At 34.6% G+C, this 18,901-nt stretch overlaps 1 protein-coding gene across 7 annotated transcripts in view; it reads left to right on the top strand.

The window, feature by feature from the left end:
- The window catches only part of MACROD2 (mono-ADP ribosylhydrolase 2), a 1,944,634-nt gene that overhangs the window by 475,594 nt on the left and 1,450,139 nt on the right, over positions 1-18,901 (top strand). For all 7 annotated transcript variants that reach the window (XM_082743694.1, XM_082743700.1, XM_082743702.1 and 4 more), the window contains exon 4: positions 7,453-7,482. In XM_082743694.1, coding sequence (XP_082599820.1) covers positions 7,453-7,482 — 30 coding nt within the window. The remainder of the gene's footprint in view (positions 1-7,452; positions 7,483-18,901) is intronic.

The following is an 18,901-nucleotide window of genomic DNA, read 5'->3' as shown; positions in this document are numbered from 1 at the left end:
GCAAAATGAGCAGTTTTCTTCCCTTGTTGCAGTATTTCTTGAAGTCATTGAGTGCACAAAATGGTGGCTGGTGGAGCCAGATTGGCTAATGAGGGGCAACTCTTGCTCCTTCCTCCTACTTCAACAGAAGTAATTCTGTTTTGTTATATTTGTTAATACTCCCAAGTAAATTTTCTAATTCCTGATGCCTTTTCACCCATTCATCAACAGTAGGGCTCATTGTATTCTATTCTTGGCTTCATAGTAGGTTGCAGCTTATACAAAACACACAGATCATGGAATAATCAGTGGTTCCTTTAAATTCTGAAGTAAGTATGAAATGTAAAGTATTAATCATGTATTTATGCCTGGTTTCTACATGTGAGGTAGTTAAGCCTATGCTTAATTTTCTCTCTTTGTCAGCTTCAAAACAGGAAATTATACTATTGCCCCAAACCTCTGGTGTTCCATTGCTTTTGTTTAGAAGGTGTGAATCTAGTAAAGCATGAACAGAGAGTTGTTGCCAAACTGATGGCTGTATTTCTCTGGGTAGATTGTATTTCCACAGCTGTCCGTTGGAATGGTTGCTCCCTATATGAAGTAATTCTGAAGTAATGCATGTGCCTGGGATTTTAATCTTAGATGTTTTAGCACTTCCTATTTTGAGTTTCAAAGTATAGGGACTACCACATGTGCCATTCCAAAAGGTGACATTTCAGCTTTTGAGTCTTTTAGGATAACATGTTGTGAATAGAGTGGTGTGTTAGGTAGAGCTTCTGGGGAAGTTTTTTTTCACCAACAATAATTTGACATCCCATGTGCTCTATTGTAATAAGGAAGCAAAATAAATAAACTGAACTGCGTGGTTAGGATCCTGTTAGAATGAAAGTTACTACAATTTCCTTTGTAATGATGAAAAGCAAACAGAAACTCTGCACAAATACTTTTAATCAATGTTTAAAGACTAGTCTCTGGCCGTTGCTTGTTTGTCAGGTAGTCTTGGGTGGTGGTAGAAATGGGGTGGAAAACAAATAATTGCTGTAAAGATAATAGAAATTACTTGGCAAGTGGAATACAAGTTGTTTCAGACATTTACCAGTCCAGCTTAGCTCACAGTCAACCTGAGTTACCTCTCCCAAGTCTGGATTGTTTCACAGTCTGGATTCCAGTAGGCCTCCCTCATCTGCATTTCACTTTCTGGGGTTTCAGTGACCGGTGGTCAACCACCTGATCTGGAGGCAAGTGATCCTCCTTCTGACTTGTCATCAGAAGGTCTGTAGTAGTCTAACAAAGCATGTAATGGCTATGTCATTCACCCCACTTCCCCTCCTCAGGTAGGCATTTTTTCATCTTACATCATCACAAGAAGGGTGAGTGCCGTACACTCAGAGAGAGACAGACCACATACACATATCTTTTTAAATAATATTTATATTTATAGTACTTTATAAATAATTATTTTATTTTTTTATTATTGTTCTTAATCTTTTACTTGCCCAGTTTATAAATTAAACTTTATCATAGGTGTGCATAGGAAAAGGGGGGGGGAACATAGTATACATAGGTTATGGTACTAGTTGAGGTTTCAGGCATCTACTGGGAGTGTCTTGGGAGGTGTCCCCTGTGGATAAATGGGAGCTACCATATTTCAGACTCACAAACAGCAGGAGCTATTAAGTGTGCAAAATATAGGGCATATGTTAGGTTAGTGGTTTTGTGTTTTGTTTTGTGTTTTAAGATTACTGAGTAAAATTTTGTTGCCTCAAAAACTGCCAAATCTAAGAGAACTGTCAAAAATAAGAGAAGTTATCTGATGCAGAGATGTCCAATATATGGCATGTCAGCTGCCATTTCAATTCTCTCTACCCTACTCTGACTGTGATCAGTATTATTAACTGAACATAGCTCTCTTTCCCACTAACCCTAGATTTAGCCTTAAAGTCTTTCTCAAATCAAGAGGTACTGACAGTCTTTTCTAATTAATAAATGAAGATTATTGGAAATTTGTTTGCTATCCCTGATAATTCTAAATTTCCTGATAAAAGATAAATAAGATAGTTGACTATGACTTACCCAAATCACTGAGGTATTTAGAAACTGAGACATAATTGAAATAGGTTATCTGGCTCTTTCTATTAGCCTATGCAGACTAAAAAGGATTTTGAGATATTACGAGGAAAAGTCCTTTAGATTTCTGATAAACCATAGCTTTGTCTTACATTTCTAATGATGTATGACATGCATTCCATTTAGGAACTCCCAGTAATATTAGGAAGATTGTTATATAGTAATTTTATTTTAAATCATTTGATCCACAATTTAATTATATTTATAAAAAGATACAAATGGATGCACACACAAACATATATACACACACAGAGGGACATTCAAGATAGTGTTTTTAGAAAGAAGGTAGTTTAACATTCCCTTTGTGTTCTGAGAAACACATGAAATAATGATATTATTGGTAAGTGATGTGGTAATTTTTCATATAGACTAATTATCCCACAAAAAGGATTCCTACATCGTATTATTTTCTGGTTTTGATAATTTAAAAGTGAATATACCTATAGAAATTTGATAATTTTCATTAAAAAATTCATAACTGAGTGCGGTTGGAAGAAAATAATTTTTCAAAAACTCTAAAATATTAATCTTTTGGTGAGGATATGATAAGTAAATTCTCCATAGTTGCCACTTTGAAATTAGATTTAAGTAAATCTCCCATTTTATGTTCAGTGTGTTTTGTTTTGTTTTGTTTTGTTTTTGTTTTTTGCTTTATAAACAATGAAACTGTTCATCTCACTGAGTTGTTATTTTGGGGGCACGAAAAAGTGCAATATACAGATTCATTAACTTGTAATGGCTCATTTTAGTTTCTCATTGAATCAATTTTTGAGACAATTACTAACTTGATTTTTTCCTCTACCTCCCTAGTAATAGAAAGGGTATTTTATTTAGGAAAATGTGAATAAAGATAGTGTTGGTTAGAATGCTCAGAAAAGAGATTTTTAAATCTTATTTTAGAAGTGGTGATATCATGCTCCTAAACTTTAAATTTTCTTTATTTCTTTTCTCCTTTTCCTTCTTTGTGAGGCTTTGAGAATAACAAGAGGCATGTCCAAAATTCCCTCTAGAAAGGGAATTAGGTAGGGACAGAAATACATAAACATACTTTGTACATTTTTTTTATGATTTTTAAAAATTTTTTTTGTTTTTTATAAACATATAATATATTTTTATCTTCAGGGGTACAGGTCTGTGAATCGCCAGGTTTACACACTTCACAGCACTCACCATAGCACATACCCTCCCCAATGTCCATAACCCCATCCCCTTCTCCCAACCCCCCTCGCCCCAGCAACCCTCAGTTTGTTTTGTGAGATTAAGAGTCACTTATTGTGTGTCTCCCACTTTGTACATTCTTAATCACTAAATATTTCCAAAGAAATTTTAAAGTTTCTTTAATATTCTTCGATTTTACAGACAGAAAAAGGACCAAAGTTTGCTTTTCCCACACATTTTAGTAAACACATACCTCTAAAACAAAAAAGAAATTGGACTAAACTTACAGTTCTTCCATTATTAGCAAGAATGTATTGAGAGCTTCTTAGATGCAGTCCAAACTATTAAATCAGACCTTCTCTTTAGGGGCTCCTATTTAATTGGGATGTAACTCAATCTATTAGAGATAATTAAGTAGAAATTAAATGACTATTAATTTTAGACACACAAAAGTCATTTCACTTTGGTAAAATGGAAGAAATATTCACCCACCTGGCCAATAAATGTTGAGCATCAGTTGTGTTATATATAAGGTGTTTTGTGAAGGTAAATGTAATACTTGAAATCCTGATAATGGTTTGCTTTTATTTGCCTTCATTTATGTCACTTTTACTCAAGAAAATTCCCTCGATATTTTTGCTAATAAATGTTTCATTAATTTTTTTTTTTTTTTTTTTGAGAACAGAAATTGATGGGGCACTTGGGTATCTCAGTCCTTTAAGTGTCTGCCTTTGTCTCAGGTCATGATCCCAGGGTCCTGAGATAAAGCCCTGCAACAGGCTCCTCCTTCTCCCTCTCCCATTCCCCCTGCCTGGGAATGCTTCCCCTCACTCTCTGTTAAATAAATAAATAAGTAAAATCTTTTTAAAAAATTGATAAAATAGGCTTAAATTTCATGAAATCTTTAGAAAAGTCATTACCCGGATTATAGTTCTTAGAATTCCTTAGAATGAAAAAAAAAATATATGTATATATAATATATATATTTTTCTATATATATATATATATATATTTGTGTGTGTTTGTGTGAGAGAGAGAGAGTATATTTTAGCACCCTAGATTAAGTTCTATTACATAAATAGTAGTGAACATGAAATTATCTTAAAAGTTAAGGCACCTGGTTGTCTCAGTCATTAATCAAGCTTCTGACTCTTGATTTTTGGCTCAGGTCATGATCTAAGGGTGATGAGACCAGCCCTGTGTCGAGCTCTGTACTGGGTGTGGAGCCTGCTTAAGATTCTCTCTCTCTCTTCAAATCAAAACCACATTGAGATACCACCTTACACCAGTTAGAATGGCCAAAATTAGCAAGACAGGAAACAACATGTGTTGGAGAGGAGGTAGAGAAAGGGGAACCCTCTACACTGTTGGTGGGAATGCAAGTTGGTGTAGCCACTTTGGAGAACAGTGTGGAGATTCCTCAAGAAATTAAAAATAGAGCTTTCCAATGACCCTGCAATTGCACTACTAGGTGTTTACCCCAAAGATACAGATGTAGTGAAAGGAAGGGCCATCTGTACCCCAATGTTCATAGCAGCAATGGCCATGGTCACCAAACTGTGGAAAGAACCAAGATGCCCTTCAATGGACAAATGGATAAGGAAGATGTGGTCCATATACACTATGGAGTATTATGCCTACATCAGAAAGTTAAATAACCAACTTTTGTAGCAACATGGATGGGACTGGAAGAGATTATGCTGAGTGAAATAAGTCAAGCAGAGAGAATCAATTATCATATGGTTTCACTTATTTGTGGAGCATAACAAATAACATGGAGGACATGGGGAGATGGAGAGGAGAAGGGAGTTGAGGGAAATTGAAAGGGGAAGTGAACCATGAGAGACTATGGACTCTGAAAAACAATCTGAGGATTTTGAAGGGGCGGGGGGTAGGAGGTTGGGGGAGCCAGGTGGTTGGTATTAAGGAGGGCACGTATTGCATGGAGTACTGGGTATGGTGCAAAAACAATGAAATACTGTTACGCCCGAAAAGAAATTTAAAAAAAAGAAGAAGAAAAGATTATCTCTCCCTCTCCTGATGCCCTTCCATGTCCCCTCTTGTCTCTCTCTCTCTCACACACACACACACATACACACACATACACACAGTGGTGGTACACTATGCAGAATGCCACAGTTTGGTAAAGTAATTCTATGTTGATATTAAAATGTGACCAGATACACTTATCTAGACATGAGCACACATCTGACATAATTGACTTGATAATTTTCCAGGACTGGGGTTCTAGTTCCTGTACCTATGCCTATTCATCTACCCTCATCTATTGGATAAGTGCCTAGTTAAACAGATGGACCTTGGGCTATGTTCTCAAAACAGGTGACCTCTATCTTTATTGAGCTAAACATTAGGTAAAAGTAGCTGCATTGTGTTATTGTGCTCCTGGCCATGATAATTTGAGTGAAAAGCTACCATTCATTGTTGTTTGTTCTTGGAAATACCTTTTTCTTTATGACTGAATATGTGAAGGGTGGAAGAAAACAGAGTTTCAGGGATCTGGAAAACTTACAGATAGGGAAGTAGTTCTCAGTGACATATAAAAATAAATAATTTAAAAATTAATAAATAATCAGCAGGAGTGTGAAGTGCCATATGGTTTTATAAATGTAGGTAGCTGAGATTTTAGAAAATACTTGAATTAGCCAAGAGACATGGGTTGATCATGGAAATCCTGCCATTCACTGAAGGGTGTAGGAACCAAAATAGAATTCACAACTTCTTTCCTCATGCCCTTGCAACAAGGTACCACTTTAACAGGTATAAATTTTGATTCAGTGCAGGACATTAAGTCCTGGCTACCATCTGTTTTTATGACATCAGAAGTGTGTTTTATTTATGATTGATAAATGCCATTGCTATCTAGTTCATGTTTGTGGAAAGAGTACTGAGAGGAAGGCAAAAGCAGCAATTAGATTGTCCTGTCCTTGGAAGATAATATGAAATAAGATTTGATGCTCTAATATTGACATATTGATAACCTTAAAAGGAATGTTGTCTCTATACATTTTCATGGTAAACTTTAATGTTGTATAAAATTATCTCATAGTTAACCTCATGAAATTATGAATATGGGCATTTGTTGCTAAAATGATCCATTACTTATTGATGGGATCAGTAACGCTTAGGTATTTGCTTCTCTTAATTACTGTAATGGTTTGTGGACAGCACACTGAAGTTCAAGTTAAAGACTCCTACTTCTCTTTCCTAAATGATTTCTTTGGTTGTTTTTTTGTTTGTTTGTTTTTTGGTAGTTCAAGTTTTTACACAAAGAAAGAGACCCTGGATGCCACACACTTTCTTTTTACTGTTGTTGGATTTCTTTTTTTATAATGGCGTGAGATTATGCCTAGGATACATAAGAACTCTATGGAATAAAGCTCAGTGCAGTTTGTATAACCTTTTGTTTTCTGGCTGTTATAATGATTAGATAAACGTAGGCATAAGATTGTTTACTACTTCAGCAGAAACCTTCAATGGAATTTTATGAATATTTGACCTCTTGAAAGAAATTCAAGTAGAATTATCTTATACTTTGCTTGTTATTTGGCTTCTATAAATCTGTGTGCTAGGATAATGTGTAACTATGTAAGAAATGGCACAATATTGTTTTACAAAAATGCTTTTATTTTCCTCAAATATAAAGTTAGTGCTAAAAGTAATAAATCTGTTACTGGTTAAGGGTTCTTACTGCACAATGTCTTAGGATAGCTTTATTTGATGATGTTTTATTCAAATTATTATTCTTTTATGTTACATTGTCCTTTGAAACTGCTGAATTGCCTAAATAACATTATTCTATCTCTACTTGATAAATCAGAGAATATAGAAGATTAATTTAGATACAGAATAGAAAATAAAAGAATCACAATATGTACTTCATTTTATTAGAAGGGAATACATATAAATATAGTCATTTGAAGAGAAAAAAAGAGATAGTGAATTATTTTAATTTTCATACCATCATAAAGAGTAATAAAATCTATCCTTATATGAAAGTACTTTATGTGACTCTTTGTGTATTTCTGAGACATGATCACCACCAGCTTTTTCTTAAACTATCTGGCATATGATAGTTCTTATGTATTATTTTATGTTTTTTCTTTGTTTTGCTTTAAATAGTTCTTATGTATTATTTAATGTTTTTTATGTTTGTTTTGTTTTAAACAGCAAATGCCAGTCTTCTTGGAGGAGGAGGTGGTAAGTCCTGAACATCACTTATTTTAAAATATATTTTTTACCACACCAACCACAAGATATTAAGTTCTATGACACTTTAAAGAAAATTAATTTAGCTATAATTATTAACCACAAAAGTGATAATCTTCTAGAAAATAACTTACAATAAAAGTAAATACATTCATTGGTTTGCCTTAATGTTATTTTAAGACTTCAAAATATGTGGAATACTGTTTCTTTTCTCCTCAAACTGTATTTTACTTTGGCACAAGCTGTAACAGCCCTAAGCTATTGAGACAAATACACATGTAGTAGATGATGGAGTCACATTTAATATAAATTCTAAAACAGTACATTTGGAAACTTGTGGATTTAGGTATTTTTCTTTTTTCATCATAATGACTTTTAAAAAAAAAAAGCTATGGCTTTGTAGTGTGAGAGCTTGATACATCAGCCACTTACTGTGACAAATAAAAAGATATTACTCTTGGGACTTTGCTTTTTCTTTTAGCTTGTTTAGAGGAGAATGAATGAGATCAAATTGGGATGAAGAAGAGAGATTCCTATACTAGGAATTTTTTTATTATTACTAAAATCGTGGAGATGTTGAAAGATGAAAGTTTTCCTAGTCCATCTGTATATAATATAGTAGGAGGAAAACTATACAATAGAATAGGGTGCTTCTCATTTAAGACCCAGATGGATATAAGTACATTTGTTTTCTCTCTTTTTCTTTTACTTTTCTTTTCCCTTTGCTCCCTCTTTTCATATACATAGTTGCAGAAAATGTGATTGCACAGAACTTTAGGCTTTCAAAAAATTTTCTGGCTATCATGAAGAAGTTACTGGGTAAATTTTATTTGGAAACTAAAATGTTAATCATTGTTCCTATATAGGAATCAATCGATTTTTAGAAAACAGAATCCTGGAAATAGAAATAATAGAAAAACAGTTCAATCAAGAAAGTACTCTTTATATTATCACGTGTTAATGCACATTCTATGACAGAGTATCTCTTGTCTTCTTTCTTAAATTACTTTAGAAAATATAAATTGATAAGATTTCACATTGTAATTTTGGGAAATGAGAAGGGAAATTTTTCCTTGGGAAATTTTACTGGGAATATCCCAGTAAATTTTTATTTCTAGGTGTCTCTTGTCAAGAAGACATTAAAATAAATTGCCCGTAGTGCTGATTTTCTTATAAAACAAAATTTTGGTATTTTAGCAATTTGATGAATACTGTTAAATAGGATAAATCTGTCTCATGTACAAGTAGTCTAGATGTAAACTAGACTGGTTGTATGGTAATTCCATGGTGTCATCAAGCATTCAAGCTCTTAATTTTCTGTTCTTTTTTCCTAGTACATGGAACTCAGGTCCATGGTAGTAACTGGAGTAAATAAATGGCTCTAGCCATTATAGATATGGGGGTCAGGAGGAGTACAAAAGATGGCAAAAAATAAAAAAAGGTGGCTCCTAAAAGATGGTTATTTTCTTTAACTAGTTTTCTCTGAAAGTCTACATTAGCCTTAAACTTATCAAAGGGTCGTTAATGGATACATATAATTTCATTCCAGGAAGCAATGCACTCATGAAAAAGTGCTTAATTGTTGTATTTTCTTTTCTTTTTTTATTCTGGCTAGGTTATATTTAACTAATACTGGTTATTTCTTATCCATGATACCTTTCTATTTAAAACGTGGTGATCTTAACTGCTTTACAAAGGGAATAAAAATAACAATATATTTTCATAGAGGAAAATCTCAGATACACAGGTTGACATGTGCCAAGTTTAAGTCTTTTGTTTCAACCAAGCGTAGATAATCACAAACAGAATTTTAAGGAAAAAACATGCTTGTTTCGAATGGCCATGGGGGAAGGGGGAAGAACTTTGTACTTCTGGCATACAGCAGATGGGTATTAGGTCATCTGTATTAGAGGAAGGAGTGACAAGTGGAGTGACATATTTAAAAAAGTTCTTTTTAGTTGGAACCAAGAACAGGGTCAGAGAAGTTTCTGCAGGTTATTTAGACCTCACTACCAGAGAGAGTGAGACTCTTTCTTTCCTTCTTTTTTCCTTTCTTTACCTCTTCTCTTCCCCTCCCTTCCCTCTCCCCCCTCTCTTCTTCCCCCTTTCCTTCCTATTTGTTCTTTTCTTATAGAAGAAGAGTTGACATACAGTGTTGTATTAGTTTTAAGTGTACAACGTAATGAGTCAATATTTACAAACATTATGAAATGATCACTATAAGTCTAGTTATCTGTTACCCTACAAAGTTGTTATAATATTATTGACTGTATTCTCTATGCTGCACATTACATCCTTATGTGTTATTTCTTTTATAATTGGAAGATTGTACCTCTTAATTTCTTTTACCTATTTCATCCATCCCCTTACCCTCCTGCCCTCTGGCAACCATCAGTTTGTTCTCTGTATCTTTGAGTCTGTTTTATTTTGTTTTATTGCTTATCTGTTTTGTTTTTTATTTTATTTTTAATGATATTTTGCTTCTTAGATTCCACATATGAATGAAATCATATGGTATTTGTCTTTGTCTGACATATTTAACTTAGCATACTACCTTCTAGGTCCATCCATGTTATTGCAAGTGGCAATATATCATTCTTTTTATTGATGGGTACTGTTCTGTTGTGTGTGTGTGCGCACACACACACACGTGATCTCCTATATTTCAATCCATTCATCTGTCCCTGGATATTTATGTTGCTTCCATATCTTGCCTATTGTAAATAATGCTGTGATGAACATAGGGGTGCTTGTTTCTTTGAGTTAGCCTTTTCATTTTCTTCAGATAAATACCTAAAAATGGAAAAGAAGTGGTGTTCTGTCCCCTAAGAAGGAAGGGGATAGTGGAGGATTTGATAGGCAATAAGTAGTTCCTGCCACGATGGGAAGGCCAGCTACTGTTCAGAAAGCCTTGCCACGCTGCTTTGTTTTTAATGTATGGAAATACAGTTGGTGTCCATAGAACTAATTCTAGTGTTTGGCCTGTATGTCCTTATGGTTCTTCTAATCTGTGTGAGAAGATAATATCATGAATTTTTAGCAGTGTCAAGAAATTCAGGAATAGGCAAATTCAGGTTTCTATTTACCTGAAGTATATACTTTACTTCTTCCTCTAGATGGTTGATTTTGCTAAAATGCAGTTTATGCCATAATTTCTAATTTCTGAATTCTAAAATTAGTGACTTGGCATCATCATAAAGATAAATTACAAGTATTTAAGATGGCTGTAATTTCTTTCTTTAAAGTAGGTCATTGATGGGTTTAAATTTATTTATGCACTTCTAGACATGTCAGGATTGCTCTAAAGTATGTCTGATTTTTGGAAAGCTATATTTAAAAATTAAATTTAAGGAATATTTTTAGTCCTTTCTGAATGGAATTTTGGTCTTCTGATTCTATGACAAATCTTTTTAATCCTGTCAGTGATATTTATAAAATAATTCTTAATAATCATCCAATAAGGGACAATTGAATTGATGTTATTCTCTTGAATTTAATTGAGGTTTCCTTTATTGACTTGAATTAATATCCCTTCAAAAGCCTCTAAAGGGAATAATTCTTTGATTGACTGAACAATCTGATCAAGAAAATTCGACACTGCAGAAAAAAAAATAATGTTATCTTAAGTGCCATTTCTTCGGGCCCTCAAGAAGGCTTCGCCCCAATTGTATGTAAGTAGTACTTGAAATTTAGACAAAATAAGACAAAATCAGTGTATATAAAATTAAATTATCTGTAAAATCTTTACTGTTGGCACTCCTAACTATCCTAATACAGAGACTTGGGCTGTTTTTATCTTGTAGCTACACCGTGTGATGTGTAGCTGCTAAGAATGTCACAAAGCAGGAGGAGAGAGCTGGAGGATTTTGTGAAATATATTTACAGACCAGTTTGGGAATGTCTTATATCACTTCTGTTAGTATTTCTTTGGTTGGAATTCAGGCAGGTGTTCATCACCCCAACCTAACTACAAGGAAAGTTGGGAGGAATGGAGTCTTCCAGAGTTTCCAGGAAGAAGAAATGGTGTGGTAAATACATAGCGACTGTCTCTGCCACCGTGTTCAAATGATATCAGTGTTTTTTATTATTATTATTATTATTATTATTATTAAATTAATGGTGAGGAAAATGAAACTCTGGGGGATTTGCTGACTTCTTTGATGCCATACAGCTTATAAAGGGTAAATGTTGAATGAGAAAACAAGGTTCTTGATTTCTACTCTAGAGCTCTTTGTCTTTGCTCTGTGGTTTTTAATATGAGTTTGCTCTTTAGATTTGCTGTTTCTGTGTACAGGTAGATAACTGTTTACACCGGGAAAAATGAATGAGGAAATGGGGAAACGTGCATTTGAGATATGGATGATGTTTTCCTTGGCTTATTTTCACAAGTCTCAAACTCAATTGATAATTTGAACATGCACACAATGGCAGTGTCTTATAGTATTTAGATTGTTTTGGATTGCTACCCAGATTCATGTACCTTTTTTGTGTATTTAGAATACACTGTATTTTAAATACCTGTTCACTCATCTGTAATAAGAATGTTTTACATGTACAAAGTCCTGTGGTACACTTTTGGAATATATATATATATATATATATATATATATATATATATATATATATAAACAACCTTTAGCTTCAAATTATGTGAAGAAGCAGAATTAGGAAGGAAAATTGATTTTTTTTTAAAGAAAAAGAGTTACACATTTTATTATTTAACAAAGGAAAATCAGAATTAAAGAGCTAATTCCTCAATTCCTTTAGATCATTACATTAAATAGATCAGAAGATAATTTACAGTCTCTTACTTTAGATAATGTTTTTTCTCCTCTCATTGTCATAATAATTAATGTAAGACCAGTAACTGCTGATAGAAACCCAATAGGACATTATTTATGGGATTTGCTTTCTTTACCACTCTGTCAAATCTTCTGAGTGTTGAAATCTGAGACATAATATTAGATTTTAAAGTAACATTTCCTGATAGAGTGGCAATTTAAGGTTGGGTTTTTATACAAAACTTAGTAGGACTGCTGTTTTAATCACATACACACATATATTTGTATCAATACTATAATTTTCTAGCTTATCCTTGAGGTGACTCTATGGCAGGTTAATCTTAAAAACTCTAAGTGTAAGCAACTATCACTAAAGAAACACTCACGCCCACCCAGATGGATTGTATAGGAAAACCATTTTTCTAGAATGAGAACATAGCATATATTATCACCTTTACTATTTTCAAAGGTTTCTTGCTCTTTTTTGTGCCCCCTTAGATTAGCAAGGTTCACTGGCCTTGGGTTAGAAACTGTTTATCTGAAGTCTTTTATTTCTTGTTTGGACAATACTATGTGCAGAGATAATTCCTTTTTGTTATTAATGGCCACTTATTTGTTCATTTTGGGTGAGGTGTCAAAATGCATGCTTCAAAAGCCCTAAAATCATAAAACTAGTTGGTGTTATGCCATCAGTGTTTCCTCACTCACCCATCATCTTTTTCTACATACAGACACACAGATGTGCAGATATCCATTCATTCATTCATTCAGCAAATACTAGTTCAGTAACTACTGTGTGTCAGTTTTAATTATTGATTTGGCAATAAGCACAGCCCTTTCCCTGTGACTAATCATGGTCCCTGTTTCATTGATAGAATTCTCCAGGTTCTTTCAAAGGTTTCAGACGTCAGATTTCTTCTTTAAAAAGCAGAACAAATATCTGGAAAACAAAAACAAAAACTTCTTTTCATGAAAAATCCGATTTGTTACCAAGAATTCCTAACATGAAAAACAACTTATTTCAAGAGCATTTTGAGTGTGTTTAAGTGGGTGTATTTTCATAAATTACTTTGTAAACATTCACAAGCAAAGTGGAATGCCTTCTCACCCTCTTTCTATACACCAATTGGTTTGCCCCTGGCATATATCACTCCCCACACAGATTCTGTGTTTTCACTCTTGTTGAACATTGAGATCTGGCCCAGGCCTCAGGCTTGCTGGGAGGAATCTTGGATAATGGTCATCAGTGAGTGACCAAGGCTAGTGAAAGCAGGTAGGTTGTTGGGGTTGCCCCTGAGGTCATCAAGCATGTCTGGCAGTGAGTTAGCCAGCTAGCCTGTGCTCAGTAGGTGAAGGGGTCCCACCCATGGGCCTGGAGAGTAGTCTCAGTCATGAGAGAGCAGCATGGTAAGAGAAATTCAGGAACCCTGGCCTTGCTGGTCTGCAGGAACCCAATCTTAGGAGTGGAGCTACAGGAAGGGATGTGATGCTAAACAATAGAAAACAGGCTTAATCATCAAAAAATGGGCAGAAAATATGAACAGACACTTCTCCAATGAAGACAAACAAATGGCTATCAGACACATGAAAAATGTTCATCATCACTAGCCACCAGGGAGATTCAAATTAAAACCACATTGAGATACCACCTTACACCAGTTAGAATGGCCAAAATTAGCAAGACAGGAAATAACATGTGTTGGAGAGGATGTGGAGAAAGGGGAACCCTCTTACACTGTTGGTGGGAATACAAGTTGGTACAGCCACTTTGGAGAACAGTGTGGAGATTCCTCAAGAAATTAAAAATAGAACTTCCCTATGACCTTGCCATTGCACTACTGGGTATTTACCCCAAAGATACAGATATAGTGAAAGGAAGGGCTATCTGTACCCCAGTGTTTATAGCAGCAATGGCCACGGTCACCAAACTGTGGAAAGAACCAAGATGCCCTTCAATGGACAAATGGATAAGGAAGATGTGGTCCATATACACTATGGAGTATTATGCCTCCATCAGAAAGGATGAATACCCAGCTTTTGTAGCAACATGGGTGGGACTGGAAGAGATTATGCTAAGTGAAATAAGTCAAGCAGAGAGAGTCAATAATCATATGGTTTCACTTATTTGTGGAGCATAACAAATAACATGGAGGACATGGGGAGATGGAGAGGAGAAGGGAGTTTGGGGAAATTGGAAGGGGAGGTGAACCATGAGAGACTATGGACTCTGAAAAACAATCTGAGGGTTTTGAAGGGGCGGGGGGTGGGAGGTTGGGGGAGCCAGGTGGAGGGTATTAAGGAAGGCATGTATTGCATGGAGCACTGGGTGTGGTGCACAAACAATGAATTCTGTTATGCTGAAAAGAAATTTAAAAAAGAAAAAGAAAACAGGCTTAAATCTGGACTGTGTCAGGTAGGACTGATCTTAGACACTGCAGGAGGTTAAGCCTGCTAGAGATCAGGAGACAGAGAAGTGAGGAAAGAGAGGGGAAGGAGATGTAGGGGCCGGAGCCAGGCCAGGTCTGCCAACATTCAGCTATGTACTGAACCAGCCTACCTTTGTCCTTACTTCCTCCCTTCTTTCTTCTCCCTCTTCCTTCCTCGTCCCCTTCCTTTTTTCTTTCCTTCCTTCCTTTTTTTCCCTCTTTCTCCCTTCAAGAGCATGTTGGATTACCTCTTATAAACTAGTTTTGACATTGAGATGCAAAGATTTTATAAATAGGTACAGTTAGAACTATAAATTTTTATTTACCCATTAGTATCTTAAAAACTAGAAAGGTTCTTCTTCCCCAGTTCTAAAGCACTGTGTTCTGTTGGAATCCGAATCCCTTTATTGATATGTGAAAGGTTTCCCAACTTTATTGTCCCTGACATTTGAGGATGTTGTTTTATAAATGACAAATTTCCAGGATGGGAATTGAATGGTTTTTTTTTTCCTTTTAATTTTTTTTTTTTTTTTAAGTTATGTCAGTTAAAAAATCTTCAGTATTGTGGTTTAATAAACTTGTTTTGCTTTGTGGAGGAAGGAGTGTTATACTTAGTATCTTGAAACATGTTTGTGTAAGGTCACACATGATTTCTGAATGTTGTTTTTACTTGTATTTTGCTTTTGGTATGGCCAGATATTTAGCTTATTTTTCATAGTTCCTGATACTTTCAGAAAAAGCAAAATAAATTTGTTCCCTAAAAAACAAAAAAAACAAAAAAAACAAACAAAAAAAAACTAGAAAGGTTCTTAATACAGGAAAAATGAAGCAGAAAAGATGAAGTCAACATCTTGGAGTAGTTAAGGAAGACTTTCCAGAAGAGGTGACACTTAGAGGATGAATATCTTTTACCAGGAGAAGAAGAATATAAAACCCACTCAGTTTTATTTCCTGCTGTGTGATTTCATATAGATATCCTGCTGTACTTCATTGATACCCCTTACTGTTTATCAGTCATAGTATCTGACCTTGGTTGGACAGTTTCCTCTGACCATCCAGGTATGTCACTTAAAATGGGGTCAACAGTGTTAGAATTGAAGAAAGGAACTCTGGTGGTAGTGCTGTTGGCTGCAAACCTCCACCAGAGAAACCTGGGCAAAGTGGTCATCCCCAAAACAGGTTCCTCCCTGCCGTGTCTTCTCCTCTGATTACCTTACCTGCATGCATCTCAGTCTAGGGACGAGCTCTGCAGCTGCCCACACCAGCTGAATTTTAGTATATGATTTCCTATTCCACATAAGTTTGTCTAGTTCTATTCTTAGAAGTTTGACCCAGCAGTGGTTGCCCTAATCCTGTCTGCCATTTGTCATTAAGCCTCCCAGATGCTTCCTGGTGGAGGAAGGATAAGGGTATAAGGTCCAGGTCATGTCTATGCTTGAACTTTCCTATTGTAATGGCCATTCCAAGGGCATGCTTTGTTTATATACGTCTAACTTTGATCACCATGATGCCTTTATTCTAAAACTAAATTTTAAAGTTATTCTTTATATTGACTCAGTATCTACTCCCCTTTCTAAGCAAAACTGCACCATCTAAAAACCGTGTCAGAGGGGCAGCCCTATGCAGATTATATGCCTCTTCTCCCTCTACTAGCCATAGCTGATAGAACCTGGATACATTTTCCAATTAGGGAATAAACTTCCTGAGAACAGAAACTTTTTTTTACTTATCTTTACAGCCCTGGCAGCTTCTACTATATAGTAGACACTTTATTTTAATTTTGAGATATTATTCTTATCCTGGATTCTTTACATGTTTAGATATTTCAGTTTTGTATAGATTGCTCTGCAAAGATAATTTCTTTATCTTTAGGTGATCTCTAAGTGAAAGAAACAAAACTTTAAAAATGTGTATAACACATAACCGGAAGATCATATTTATAATTATGCAGTAATTATTTTAAGCATTGTATTTACTTTTATTTATAAAAGTTTATATAACCAGCATCTCATAATTTTCATTAAATACTATGATTATATGCCTTGAATCCTGGAGGATAAAGAGAACAATATTTATTTGTATAGATGTAAAAATGGTATACACAAAATTTGCTTTCCATGGATTCAATGGAAAGAAGGGAAAGCTCTTTTCTTTCATTCATGCTTTGTCACATTGCAGGTATTTTACCAGTTATAACTTTCAATCAGAAATATTATTTTCATTATTGATTTTTCTTGGTTGGATTCATCAGCAAAATTTTAAAGTGCTAATGTGCCAGTTAATGAGATTCGACTTTCATTTAGAAATAGGATTAAGGACACACCGTAGGAAAAGTTTTTAAGATAGTTGGCTTAGCTGTTGAACCTTATACTTGAAAAGCATTGGACAATAAAAATTATGGGCAGTAATCGCTTAATATTTTACTTGATGAGGTTTCTCATTGAAAATAATGAATTGATTTTGTAATATACTTCTAATTTAAAATATTAAGATATGAAAATGGGAGGTAACTTAGAAATAGAAGTGTGAACATTGACCCCAGAACCTCTATTTTATGATTAATTAAAATAAATAATCACCTTTTAGGTTCATAGTTTTGTTTTATTAAAGATAATAGATTCTTTTCTCTGATGTAGGCTTTATTTCATTAGCTTGTGGGTGTTTCATAAAACCTTTGTTCGATCCTTGTGTTCGACCTTTAGAAGAAAAATACAGATGGTTGCTCACTTAACAGTTTGAGAGTTTTCTGAGACTGTGAAGGTGCATAAGCTATAAACACTCAATAAAAACTGTACTCTGTATTTTGAATTTTAATCTCTTCCCAGGCTAGTGATATGTGAGATGATACTCTTCTGATGCTGGGCAGTGGCTGTAAACCATAACTCCCAGTCATTCATAAGATCATGAGGGTAAACTACTGATATGCTTACAACCATTCTGTCCCCATACAACAATTTTGTTCCTTCTTTTTTAGTTTAGTGTTCTGTATATTACATGAAGTATCCAACTCTTTAGTATAAAACAGACTTTGTGTTAGATGATTTTGTCCAATTATAGGTTAATAGAAGTGTTCTGAGCACATTTAAGGTAGGCTAAGCTAACCTATGATATTTGGTAGTTGGGCGCATTAAATGCATTTTTGACTTAGGACATTTTCAACTTATAATGGGTTTATCAGGATGTAACCCCATCATCATGAGTCACAGTGGATCTGTAAAGATATTTACTCTTGAGTTTTCATGGCTGAAGTTCAACTTATTTTAAAATCTGAATTGCACTTAAATTAAAATGATACATCTTATCTTTATTAAATCTTTCATTGAGTTATGTGAAGAAATATTCTATGTGCGTTGTGATAGCTATTTTCCCTGTTAATAATATTAAGCATTGAAACTTAGAAAATTTTGGATAAAATAGTGGTATCATTGCAGAACAGATAACATGGGAGGGGATTTTTCACACATGTATTATTGGGGGAAAGAGACCCAGCAACACTGAGGGAAGGATTTTAGACACAAAAAATATAGTAGACTGAGGAAATCAGAAAACCTTTTTGCAACAAACTCACATAAATTATGGGTAAAATATAATAAAAAATTAATTTAAGTATATCAGACAGCTTGCAAGTAGGAATGGCAATCCTTGGATATAAACAAGGATTATATCCTTGGATCTATAAACAAGGGAGTACTGAAAAAAAAGTGAATTAGAACTATAATATAGACTATATATTATTGATGCCTTTGTGGTAGTATACATGGTGATGGGGGATTAGATACCAGGGTATGAGACTTATTCTCACTTGGGGATACAAAATAGGACTGTATAAAGTTGGAGGTTAAAGCTTAGATTCTCATCCAAAGCCAAGATCTGTTACACTTGAAAAAATTCCCTATTAGCTCAAGAAAGGTATAAAGAAGATTCCTATCCCCCTCACCCACCTAAAAATTAAGTATCCCAAGCCTGCAACTTCATTGTGTTTAGTATTTAAATTTATATTACTTATGTCTAAGAATCCCAAACCCAACAAATTAACATAAAAATTGGTCCTTGGGGTTATTATCAAAGGCAAATTTAAAACCGCTCTGGAGGTAAATGCCCAATACTTAGGCCACAGGGTATTCTCACAAAAGAAAAAGCCCTGCCAAAATGATGTAAGTATCAGAAATTACAAAACACATGAGGAAATTTAAAGTGAAGAAG

Source organism: Mustela nivalis, assembly GCF_964662115.1.
Source record: "Mustela nivalis genome assembly, chromosome: 8".
Lineage (NCBI taxonomy): Eukaryota > Metazoa > Chordata > Mammalia > Carnivora > Mustelidae > Mustela > Mustela nivalis.
This window is presented reverse-complemented; position numbering and strand designations above follow the sequence as displayed.